Source organism: Xenia sp. Carnegie-2017, unplaced genomic scaffold, assembly GCF_021976095.1.
Source record: "Xenia sp. Carnegie-2017 unplaced genomic scaffold, XeniaSp_v1 HiC_scaffold_20, whole genome shotgun sequence".
NCBI classification, from domain to species: domain Eukaryota; kingdom Metazoa; phylum Cnidaria; class Anthozoa; order Malacalcyonacea; family Xeniidae; genus Xenia; species Xenia sp. Carnegie-2017.
This window is the reverse complement of record NW_025813483.1, coordinates 7,335,457-7,348,239: the sequence shown is the minus strand read 5'-3', so window position 1 is coordinate 7,348,239 and position 12,783 is coordinate 7,335,457. Positions and strand designations below refer to the sequence as shown.

The 12,783-nt window shown below is 33.8% G+C and overlaps 1 protein-coding gene and 1 long non-coding RNA gene across 2 annotated transcripts; one reads left to right on the top strand and one right to left on the bottom strand.

The window, feature by feature from the left end:
• Positions 1-7,791: 7,791 nt before the first annotated feature.
• Positions 7,792-9,941, bottom strand: LOC124441937. The gene is made up of 2 exons (XR_006947041.1): positions 9,173-9,941; positions 7,792-8,620 (listed from the first exon to the last, which is right to left on the bottom strand). It is a non-coding gene; the product is annotated as an uncharacterized LOC124441937 (long non-coding RNA).
• Positions 9,942-10,635: 694 nt separating this feature from the next.
• LOC124441596 (TNFAIP3-interacting protein 3-like) lies at positions 10,636-11,162 on the top strand. The gene is made up of 2 exons (XM_046992071.1): positions 10,636-10,854; positions 10,929-11,162. The coding sequence occupies exons 1-2, from the start codon at positions 10,636-10,638 to the stop codon at positions 11,160-11,162; spliced, it is 453 nt and encodes a 150-aa protein (XP_046848027.1).
• The last annotated feature ends 1,621 nt before the right edge of the window (positions 11,163-12,783 follow it).

Genomic DNA, 12,783 nt, shown 5'->3' with positions numbered 1-12,783 from the left:
AACTCGACAAGTGATTGTTTTAAATTCAAATGTTGAAAATTTGAATGTAGGAATTAAAACTTTTAACCACAAATAAAAGAACAAAATATTAAAATAGAAGATAAAAAAACTATTTAATTAAAGAAATTGATAGATGAAATGGAAATTATTGAATGGAAATGGAATATGATGATGATGATGATGATGTTAAACCTATTTTTAATTTTTTATATATTCTTGTTTTGATTATTTCAATTTTTTTTAGGTGTATATGTGCTTTTGAACAATAAAAAGAGAAAAATGGATGATTCCTATTTTTGTCTTTTATTCATATCTGTCTGCATTATCATTAAATTGGGCAAAATTCATTCAAATACGACAAATATTGAAGTTGAAATTTTAAAGGCTAGGGTAAAGACATTAGAAGAAAATATGAACGATTTAAAGAAATCTAAAGGCTTTATGCGATGAAAGTACAATTGCAATATTTTTGATGAGAGTTTTATGAAAAAGATAGAGTACCAAGAAAATAAAATTCTTGAGATACAGAAATGTATAAAAGACACATATTTGTTTAAAAAAATTATCTGCATTGGTGGTGATATTTAAAGGGATTGACACAATTCATTGTTATTTTAACTGAATTTATTTGTTTCAACTTCATGAAAAAGTTTTTAAAAGAACTTTTTCTGAAAATTATATTGTTGACTTTTTATCAAAGAGTAACAAATTGACAATTACTGATAAAAAAAAATTTATAATTTCACTTTAAAATATAAATCACACCTTAAAAGCCATAAAATGAACATAAATAAACAAAAGTATATAGAAAACAATATTTGCAAAGAAATATATATTGTTAAAGCACCATTTAATATTTTAACAAAAATGGAATGGGATTAATAAAAAAAATTGTTGGGTATATATTCATCTTACGTTTTATGCTTTGTACCTTTTGCTAGCACATACGTTCAGACAACACATCGATATAATTTTTTTAAGGAAAGGATAAAAGAAATGGCTCAAGAGTATACTATTTACAATAACATTTTTAGAGATTTGGTAACAGTTTTACAAAATTATTCTAATGGAAAAGCAATCGTTTCAAATAAAGTATGCAGTTTTAATCGCCTTAGTGATATATATATTTTTTTCAAATTCTATTTTTTCTCCATACAACGATGGAATGTGCTGTTAATATGAGCTGCAAATAAATTTGCAAACATGTAAAAATTGGCAAATATGTTGAATAAGATTGCAAATAAAGATGAAAGCTAAATTTTGTATGAAGTTTTGTTTTCATTTAATGAGAAATGCGTTAATTTGGAACGTGATTCAGATAATAAATTAATTTTAAAAACAAAACAATCAACCTGTGTTGTGGATGAAAGTGGAACATTTATGTTAATAATGATGATGATGATGAGAACAATTGTTTCAAACCCACTGATCAAAATGATGTTGCAATGATTAATTGGACGGATGAACTTTACAAAATTCATTTCATAAAAGATGAAAATTTAAGAACTATATCTCAAAAATTGCGATAATTTGTTGGATTTTGTCGTTATTTATTAAAACGTGAAGAAGAAAAGAAATACAAACCAAAAGAAAGGAAGTTAAACAGAGAAAAATTAAAAAAGAAATGCCAAAAATTGTACCAAGTAAAAAAAGAAAAAAGATATTGAAAATGGTAATGACATTGAAGCTATTTAAGTATTGAAAGAGTTTTCTAATATATTGGATATTTCAAAACATGATTGCATTGTTTATCATAGTGAATTTATGAATCAAAGTGTAGAGGAAAAATTTGGAAAGAAAGATGATTTTGTAGAATTTTATAAAAAATATGGAAATGATAAAATTTAAAAGAATATATAATGATGTTTTTCTTTAAGTGTTTGATTTTCGTCATTCTCCCCACGTTTGTGAATGATGATGATGAGGAGAACGATGAAGAAGACTAATAATTTAATTAACAATGACCTTATAAAATAGCTGCCAGATTATTAAAAGGTGAACATTTTTGTTTATTTGAATCTCCGTAAGTACAGTGCTCGATGCATAAGAGCAGAGCATAAATATTGATAATAATAAGAAAATATACAAAAACTACAATTTCATTCCGACAAGCCTGTTTCGTGATTTCTCACTCTTCAGAGGATAATATTAAATGGATACAAAAGCATGTGCTTGATTATGTATTTAAGAGGAAGTTAGTGTATAATTAAGATAGAATTACATAATATGTTAGTGTACGATTACAAATTGGATAAAAGTGCCTTGTGTTTATGGTGAGAAGAGGAGATAAGTTCGCTACGTTTGTTGAGTGATGATAGTTGTGGTTGGTAGGTGATGAAGAATTTTTCTTTCAGGCATAGGTTGCATATTTTGTTGGCGATATCATTAGCCATATCAATACCCGATACCATGAACAAACGCCTTTCATCCTTATCATCCGATAAAGCATCATTCGGTCAAGCAATTCCTCCATACCAAAAAGCAGTTAACACTGGATATCACTACACACTGAAATATGACCAGAACGCTACTACCAAACGGAAAAACAGACTTAGAAATAACATACTCTGGTACAACCCACCATACAGCAAGAGCGTCAGCACAAACATTGGCTACAAATTCATTTCACTAATCGACAAGCACTTTCCCATAGACCACAAACTCAGAAAACTATCTAACCGCAACACAATTAAATTAAGTTACAGCTGCATGAACAATATGGAACATATTATCAATACCCATAACAAACGCATATTGAGAGAACCTGACAGTACTAATGACACCACAAATGACGAAAATACACAAACTAAAACATGCAACTGCCGACAGAAATAAAAAACTGCCCACTTAACGGAAACTGCCTACAATAATTTGTCATCTACCAAACAACTGTTAAACGTTTGGACACTAACACAACTGAGAGACCTACATCGGACTTACAGAAAACGAATTTAAGACTCGACACAGGGACCACACTGCCTCTTTCCGCCACAAAAAACTAAAAAACTCTACCGAACTCAGTAAACACATATGGACACTAAAAGACAACATCGCTCACGATATCTCATGGAACATCATTACTCACAGCAAACCGTACAACAGCGCCAACAAAAGATGCAACCTATGCCTGAAAGAAAAATTCTTCATCACCTACCAACCACAACTATCATCACTCAACAAACGTAACGAACTTATCTCCTCTTGTCGCCATAGACACAAGGCACTTTTATTAGGTGTACGTTTGTACACGTAACATATTATGTAATTCTATCTTAACTATACCCTAACTTCCTCTTGTATATATAATCAAGCACATGCTTTTGTATTAATTCAATATTATCCCCTGAAGAGTGAGAAATCACGAAACAGGCTTGTCAGGATGAAATTATAGTTTTTGTGTATTTTCTTCTTCTATCAATTTATATACTTATATATATGTATAGAAATAAAAGATTCTCCGGATTGTATAAAAGGATTTTTATTGTGCTTCGAGCCTTCATCAGAATGAGGAAATTACTATTTACATGTGCTTTTTTGCTTGTAGACGTTCAAAGACTGTTCAAAGCAATACATAGGACAAACACCAAAGAAAATCGAAACATAACTCACAGAACACAAAAACGCCATAAAACAACGAAATCCGAACTCACTACCGTTAGAACATACCCACGGAAATAACCCCACATTCAACTGGACAGAAGCTAAAGTACTAAAGCTTGTTACAGTAAAGGCAACGACACAATAAACAGACATATCGACATACCCATCATATACTCACAACTAAAGAAAAAAAGGACAAAAAGCTACAAACAACACCAAAACTACAAACAACACCAAAACTACAAACAACACCAAAACTACAACATTACACTGTAATAATATTAACACCGATTATATTAACAATACACCAAAACCCATGGCAACGCTTTCCACCCCATCCAATCACATTAATCCACCCGCTAATCCAATTAGACGCTCTAAGCGTCTACAAGCTAAAAGCACATGTAAATAGTAATTTCCTCGTTCTGATGAAGGCTCGAAGCAACGAGTCAAAAGCTCAATAAAAATCATTTAAAATCCGGAGAAACTTTTATCTTTTATGTATATATATATGTATATTTGCAACTTTTATGTAAACAGAGCGATTAAATCTTCCAACTGTTACGTGCCATTTGAGGTACATTTTGTTTTTACTAGAGAGTTACTTTAAAGCTGGTTTGATGGCAACTAATGCAGATCGTGCATTATTCTTGTTTGTCTAAATTCACAGCCATCTTGCCGCTGTCTCCAATTTCAAAATATAAATAATTTCATCTCTCATTTTCATTAACGCAGTGGAGATTTTATATAAATTATGCAATTGCTATTATGTAGCTACCAAACGAAATGAAAACACATAAGTGAGATATAACACCGCTTTACTCCTCATAACTTGCAATACACAGCTGATGAAGAGTAAGTTCTTTAATTAAATAGCAACGTCATAGTCTAATTCACCTAGCAACGTTACTTCAGTTCCTAATCAGCGAGCAAATTTATCAAGCTAATACCATAAACATGGTAAATTATTGAATAGATTTATTAAAGAAATAAATACAATAGTAAGGTGAAAATAATGGCCTGTAATGAATTAGTCTCAAATAATTGTTCTTCCAGATCACCAGAAATCCACAACATTTTAAATGAACGACGAGTTTTTTTATAGTAAACATGTTTCGGCATGCTTATGCCATCTTCAGTACATAGAATGAAGGTGATTATGCTATTTACATGATATATATATGTGTAGGTGACTATCGTTAAATGTATTAAATTACAAAATTAGTGTTAGATCTTATATTACAGGTTAAATATTGTATTAATTTGGTATATTTGTTTGTTGAGGTCTGGTTTGAGCTTTTTAATGTAGAGCGCTTCTTTCAGTTTAAGAGAAAAAGGAGAGTTGGCGGTGTCTAAGATGCGAAACATGAATGGTTGTATTTTGATTTGCAATGTGGTGGAGTGTGAAGGTGTTTATAAATATGTGAGTTTTGGTCAGAATGTGTGTGTTCTTTGATGCGTGTGGAGAGATGGCGAGTTGTCTCACCAACGTAACGGGAATTACATCCCGCACATGAAAATTCATAAACCACGCAAGATTTGAGTAGAGATGGAATACTGTTTTAAAACTAAAAGATTTTTATTTTGTAAGATGAGAAGACCAACTTGATTTTTAAGTCAACACAGAAGCGTTTTGTTAACTTCCGTAGTTTTTGTTGAGTGGTGTGTGAGTATGAGTTAATGTAAGGAAGTTTGAAATAGTATATGTTTGGTTTGTTTTGGTTAGGTTCATCAGATGCTTGTGTGTCTGATTGTATTTTGTCGTTGAATGATTGTATGACTTTGTCTATGAAATGGACATGAAAAGAATTGCGTTTTAAAGTTTCAATTAGTGTATTTATGTCATTTTCGCAGCGCTTTGCTGTATTGTTGATTCTGTGGATGCGTTCAAGGAGAGTTTTTATAAGTCCTGTTTTATAATTACGTGGTGTAAAACTAAAAAAGTTCATTAAGAGTCCGGTGTAAGTTTTCTTGTGAAAGACGGAAGTTATGCATTTGTCTGAAGTTGTGTCTTTAGTGATAAGTATGTCTAAGAAAGGCAATTTATTGTCCTGTTCTTTTTTTACTGTAAAGGTAATGTTTGTGTGTAGTAGGTTTAAATAATTAAGGAATAATGAGGCGTCGTTTTCGTTGTTAAATATACAAAAAATATCATCTACGTAAAGCCCGCCGCACACTGGTGAACTTGCCGCGCGAACTTGTTATTCGTGACAAGTGTGATCGTCAAAAGTTCCTAGTGTGCGCGGAAGTTTTGAACAACATTTGTCATTCGTGTCAGATGATTCAAATATCAAACGCGTTTTATTAAGTACTTGATGTAATTACATGCATTATGTTGTCGCTGCACACTTCAACTATACCTCAAGTTACGGCCTGTGTTGCTAAAAGAATAATGTTACCATATGTGTTTATTATTCTTATGTAATGCTATAGTAGCAGAGTAATTTAGCTTTCAAATGTTCGGAATTTTTTAATTGTAATAAAATATGCAATGACGCAAATTAGGTGCGTTGCCTACGCAGTTAAAGCGTTCTAATAGGAGCATATTGCTTCATGATCGGTGATCTATTTGAGGACAAAATACGCAACTGACATGATACGAAGTTTTTGGTTTACAAATAGAAGAAACATATTTTGCATGGATATTTTTTTGATATAGCTTTTGTTTCGTCATATGTCTTGTATAGTCACGATGATCATATGCTACCTTGCTCGCTCAGTACATTTGATGTTAAGCGATATGACTTGTTCCAACTTCCGAGCACACCTCTGAACATGGAAGCGAATTTTTGTTGGTGAAAGAATGAAACTTAGCATAAGAAGTTGGGCATTTGAAACAAACAGCATTGAGTATTGGTAGTTAAACAAGCTAGAGTCGTATCACTATCGTATAGCTATCCCTAACTACATAACTACAATTATATGTCTCTAATACTATTTGTCTTTAGTGACCATAGGGGCTTAGTAACATTTGTCGAGATTTGTTTTCATACAGGTCATTACAAACTTCAATAACGACATGATGGATCAATAAGAACCTATTTCCGTAAGAATGTATTAAAGACACTTATAGTCGTGTGTAAGAGCAAAGAAACGTTTTTTATTTAACAGTTGTAATTATTCGTATCAGTTTTAAAATATTCTGCCGTTTCCACGGTGATCCGTGAGTAATCATAAATCGTCCTATTGATTGAGATTTTATTAAAAAATGCCACATAGTTATGTTAAGCCCTACGACTTTATCGTGATTTATGTCAGGTCAGCTTTTTGAACCATGCATTTATGTTTAACAAATGTGTTTAGTGTCGTGTCTCGAACGACAATGACAAATTGCGATACATTTTGTCTTTGATCTATAGTTTTAGCAATTATTTGCCGTCAAGCAATTATAGATATAAGTGTGTAAATTGTCAGAGATAAAGTGTTAATTGTTTCTAATACATGCCCAAGTTCAATATTGCTACAACAAACGATTTACTACCAAATTAGGATATGGTTCTTTAGGTAGCGATTCGAAACCGAAGGATGAAACGATAACATGGAAAGTTATTGCCTACCTTATTAAGTAGAGCGGAAGAATAGCTTGTCCGATGTTACATATTTGTACTTGGTAGATGCATGATATGCCTACTTAAGCCTAGTTAATTTCCAAGTGATCATCTGTATTATGTATTATGGACTTTACGGAAAATTTTCTGTACGATCAAAGTGATCTTCGTTTTGGACCCATGCTGATATGATATTGCCTGCATGAGACGACTATAATCACCTGTGAACAGGGCTTTGAATGATGGATTATTTTCGATGATTTTGAGCCTTGCCGGGATAGCTGAACAAGCCCTTCCTGATCACTTACGGTTGCAAAGTAACATTTGTCTTCTCCTTATGCAGTTCAACCGTTTCTTTATTTTATTATTTGTATAAATGTTTCAATCTTTTATAGTAGAACCCCGCGCATAAGAACTTACATTTTTTCAAGGCTAGTCTTATTGCTTTGTAAAAAGTTTATTTTCTCTAAGTTTCAGCCTCTTTGAACTTACCAAACCATTTGAAATCTTATCCTACACAGGTTCTTATACAAACAGGGTATAATTCAGAAATTTTAGCCCCTTACTTGTTCTTAAAATCTAGGTTCTTTTGCGGGGGATTTTACCGTATTGCATCTGACAAAAACAGTTAGTATAACATAGACGCCATGTACAACTATTTACTTTTGGTTGACATAAATTCCATCAACGTATGATTTCTGAGTTATTTACTTCATCGAATGATGTTAACATATGATAGAAAAGCTGTGGTGAAATTTAGAAAAGATCCCCTGAACATGTACCATTCATTTATGCGTACATTTATCCGTGTTGAAGGTCTAAATTAGGTAGTTTTCTTTTATGAAATATGCTTATAGCACAATATTTAGTGTCGAAGCTGTAAATGATAAGTGGTTTCTTCACTCTTATCATCTTGGATTCGTTAGACTGAGTAGCATAGGCGTTTCGCATAGGCGTTTCATATGCAATGTCACTGGGGTGACTGGAAAGTCGGGAAATTAAGTTATTCACGATTGAAAATGTACCGACATCACAGACTCCCTAAAAAAGGTTAGCCGGTATGCCCATGCTCTACAGCAAAATAACGAAAAATGTACAGTGCGTCATTAAACCTCTGAAACAATTTTACGGTACGTCCTAAAATTTACGATGAGATGTAATTGACAAGTTTAGTTCAAATCTTAGCTATTTTCTTAAATCATTTAAATGTCATTGCCTTGTTTGCGCCACGTTGGCAATAAGTAAGACATCAGTACTCGACATCCTTTTGCATGCTCTGACATTTACCTATATGCGTTTTCTCAAAGCTCATGGGAGTTAGTATGGAGTTGTGATTCACTCTTGTGATTCATTCCTGCCACGTTCAAGCTGAAACGGGCCCACAAACCATCCGTTTTTCGAATAAATGCTAATATTGACTCCAGCTCAAGTTGGTAATGTTGTTGTATCTTCCCTCAGGAACAGTGGCGTAACTAGAATGTTGATTGAGGGATTGCATGGTTATTCATATATTTAATTGTCCTGAATGGTTTCTCTTGAAAGTGAATTTCTTTCCTAAAGAAATCAGCGCTCTAGTTACGTCCCTGCTCAGGAATTACAGCTTTATTAGTAATAGTGACGGAGGGGAAGTGGGGGTTATGAAACAGTGTTTTTGCTATATAGAGAGATATGGAATCCGAAGTGATTATACCTTTTTGTGTTATTCAGATTCAACATTTATTCATAGCATTGCATTTTTACAAATTTGGTCATATTGGTGGTGCCCAAGCATTAATGTGTCAACAGTATGCTTTTGCTTACTTTGTTCATTGTGCAGCTCATAGTTTGAATCTTGTTTTAAGGCAAGCTGTGTCATCTATTTCTCCTGTCAAGGTATTTTTTGCTAATGTTGGGTATTTTAGTACATTCTCAACTAGTAGCCCACACAGGAAAGTTTTTATTTGACTCTGAAGATGGCTACAGCTAAGGCTGTCGAAACGTCAGTCAACAACAACAAAAACAATCCTTCTCAGGACTATACCAACCTGGACGATCTACATTTACAAACATGTAAAATTTTTATTTTATTATTTGACGGGGGGCCAGTAATCCACCGCTCGATTGCATGACCATTTGTCGGAGGCTGGCGTCGCCACTGACGGTACATAAAATGAACCGTGACTCAACTTCATCATTTTAATAGGTGAAGATGTGCGTCGTTTACACTTTCATTCCTATTGTTGGTACACATTAAGGTATAAACCAAAACAACACCATGGGCGGCAAGTCGCCTATAAACAAGTAAACTGCTCAATAGTTTATTATTGTCGTTTGAATCGTATTGACTGATTCTTTTCAGTCTTCTGGATAGAGCTCTGTCCTTCGCCTTGTGTTCTAGAGAAGACTGCTAAACTCAAGTGACTATTTGAGTACCCGGCTTCAAGTGCGACGTTTAGTGGCAACAAATTTGCATCTCAGCAGGGATATCTTCTAGATTTCCCACTTTCAGACGGTGTAAGCTATCGCTGCAACGCTCTGCAACGATGTGCGGTAAGCTTGAAGCAATTTGTATCGCAGTCTCGTGCGAGTTATTTGTGGCGTAATTTTTATTATAGCTTAAATGCTTGTGCATCACTCGAAATAGAGTACGATAATTTCACTTTAACGCTTAGCTGAGCTATTGAGAAAGCGAAACATTTCCGTATCACTTGGATTTTCAATCTTGTCTTTGCGTTGGACCTGTTCCTTCCATCTAAATTTGTGACGTTTTCATGTTGTTTTTGAGACGTTTCGTGAAATCGTCTTTTCTTTTGATGTTAAATAAATCATGCCAGCTTACATGTATTCCAATAAGATGACGCACATTGTTTGACGTCTGTATTACACCCATCTGTTGAAGCGCGTTTCAGGCAATCGTTTAATATTTCAGAATTTAAGTAAACATTGATGCGATAACTGGCTTGAGCATCTGTCACAAGAAGCGCAAGTCAACGGACATAAATTCTCAATCGAGATTGTAATTGCTAATTGATTGTCTATCGAACATAGGTACAAATGAAAATATGAAATAATACTGCTGCATTTTGTGAGAATGTTTATTTTCTTATGTAAATTATCACATAAAACGTAAATGGAGTCCATAAAAGGTCATTATTATATCATGCAAATTTCTGCAAAATAACATTTGCTTGTTACTTTTGATTGCGTGATGATTTTAGGGGGTAATGAATGGTGAAACTTGGTTGTCAGGATAGTCAAAAAAGTTTATTTAATGATATTATATCGTCAAGACACCTCTTCACTTTCGAAATCATCTACAATGTTTGTTTTGATAAATAGTTTACATACGCGTGGGTGAATCCCCATGACAATATATTAAAATACGTCATTTGCACAGCATAAAGAACAACGACGAGAGTGCAAGGCATCAGATCAAACACGATCGTAGAGTGATCGGATATAGTCGTCGAGAAGAGAAAATAAGACTTGAAATTAGTTTGTGCCGATAATGGATAATGAAATCAAAAATGAAAAGTGCAGTTACGAAGACCTTGAACTGAAATACAAGCAGTGTTTAAATGACAACGAACATTTGGCAAAAATGATGAGAAATTTACGACAAGAAAATGATAAACTGAACAATGAATCGCGTAATCAAACTTCGCGCCTTGCCGACGAGAGATTGCGACTGGCTGAAGGGGAGGACAAACGTAAACAAAAATACAACGTATTACTTGAAATTAATCATGGCTGGAAAAATGACTACGAACAATTGGAAATGCGCTTCAGAATGCTTAAAAGGAGAGATTTACTCGTAGAGGAAGTAAAATAGTAAAAGGACGAGTAAATGAACTTGAAGAGCGACAAAGTCCTTTAGAAGACGAATTAGGACGATTAGCCTCGGCTTTGTACGCGCAACAAAGTGTTCAACATAATCGCGATGAAAACGAAGTAGAAAAATGTGAAATGTTGAAGTCGCAGATACTCGTTTATAAAGAAGACTTTGACCGTGAGCGTAAAGACAGAGAAAACTAAACGATGAAAAGAAATGTACAAACAAAAGCTTGAGGACTCTGAGGAAATCCTCCGACATCTTACAGCAGAACTTGATGCGTGCAAAGTACGTGAGCGTTCCTGCCGAAGGGAGTTGTTTCAAATTGGTTCCTTTAGTGCTAGTTATCCTCCGCTTAATTATCTATGTCAATGTAGGTGCACTGATCGTTCTTGTCAGTTGCAGCACCAAGGGGAACGTGTTCACCCCCCTTATGGGTCGTCCACCGCACTATTTTACGGGGGTGATGTCGAAGTCGACGAGCTTCATGGTTAGCAAAATAAAAATTTAGGAAAGCTATTAAGTGTCTCGTGCGTAAAGTGTGAAGTAGCTATATGTCAATTGAAATACATGATATATATTCTTATATGATATATTTATATTGATTATATCCAATATTGTTTAATTATGCATATAGGATATTAATTATGTATTTATATTGACATATTATGTTTATGTGAACACAATAGGAATAAAGTATGAACACAGATTAGATATTTATTCAGAAGGGCGACTCATGTCGGAGCCTTTGATGTTTTTGTCCTCGCGCATGTTGTACCGCGCATATCGGCAGATATTCTAGCAAGATATTTTGGACCTTTTCACTTGTTCCCAACTACTGAAATGACACGACATCATTTCTTATATTGAAATATTTTCAATTTCATTATGAAGAAATGACGTCATGTAATTGCAGTGGTTGGAAACAACAAGTATCTTGCTGGAATGATGGCGGCCGTGCCCTTCAGTATAATTTTTATTCTGTGGTATGAATTATATTATATAAGGAAGATATAAATTAATTTACTTTGTTATAAGAAATATAAACTTTTTACTCCTTATATTTATATGTTGCTCTACATTGAGTTTTAGCTCTACATTAAGTCTATAACAGAGAAGTAAACGAATATATTCCGCAATTTGAGCTAAATTAAACGCAGATTATATTTGTTTTGTAATTATTTATCAAATTATTTATTCAAAACTGTCAGTTTCATAATATCGATCTACATAAAATTTGATATTTTCACTTGTCGTTTTTATTTTATTTTTCTCCCATCATGATGATGGACAAAGACGTGAAATTGAAGAATAAAGATTGCTGTGTGGTCAATATGGCTTTAAGTACCTAACACGTTCCTATATATGACTGACGCACTGCGTCAAACAATTAGATGGTAAGCTAGACAGGTAAAAATAATTTGCTTTGTTTTCTTGAAGGAAAATAGTCAATGAGACTTTAACACGTGGCCAGAACGATAATTGGGGGGGCATATTCCTTTCTTCATTTTATAGTCCTGAATAAACAATGGATTTCAAAAGAAACTAATATGGCGTGTTATGCATGCCAGTTCCCCCCCCCCCCAAGATTAGCGTTCTGGCTACGTGTCTGAGGAGACTAAGTAGTGGAATACGGAAGGAAGGAGTGCAAACAAAGAAAGAGAATAGCGAAGAAGAAATGGGATACTGAGATGACTGATGATATTTAACAGGTTTACAAAAGTGATACAACTCGATAAACCACATGGTAGAGGTAAAAATGACGAAAGCTAAACTGTTTACAATGGCTTTTGCAATCGGTTAGAGAGTAGAGAGGGAGAGGGA

Excerpts from the sequence above, each read along its gene's own strand:
- LOC124441596 (XM_046992071.1), top strand. The coding sequence starts at position 10,636 with ATGGATAATGAAATCAAAAATGAAAAGTGCAGTTACGAAGACCTTGAA. Across the intron at positions 10,855-10,928 it reads AACGTAAACAAAAATACAAC|GAGAGATTTACTCGTAGAGG; the intron begins GTATTACTTGAA and ends AATGCTTAAAAG.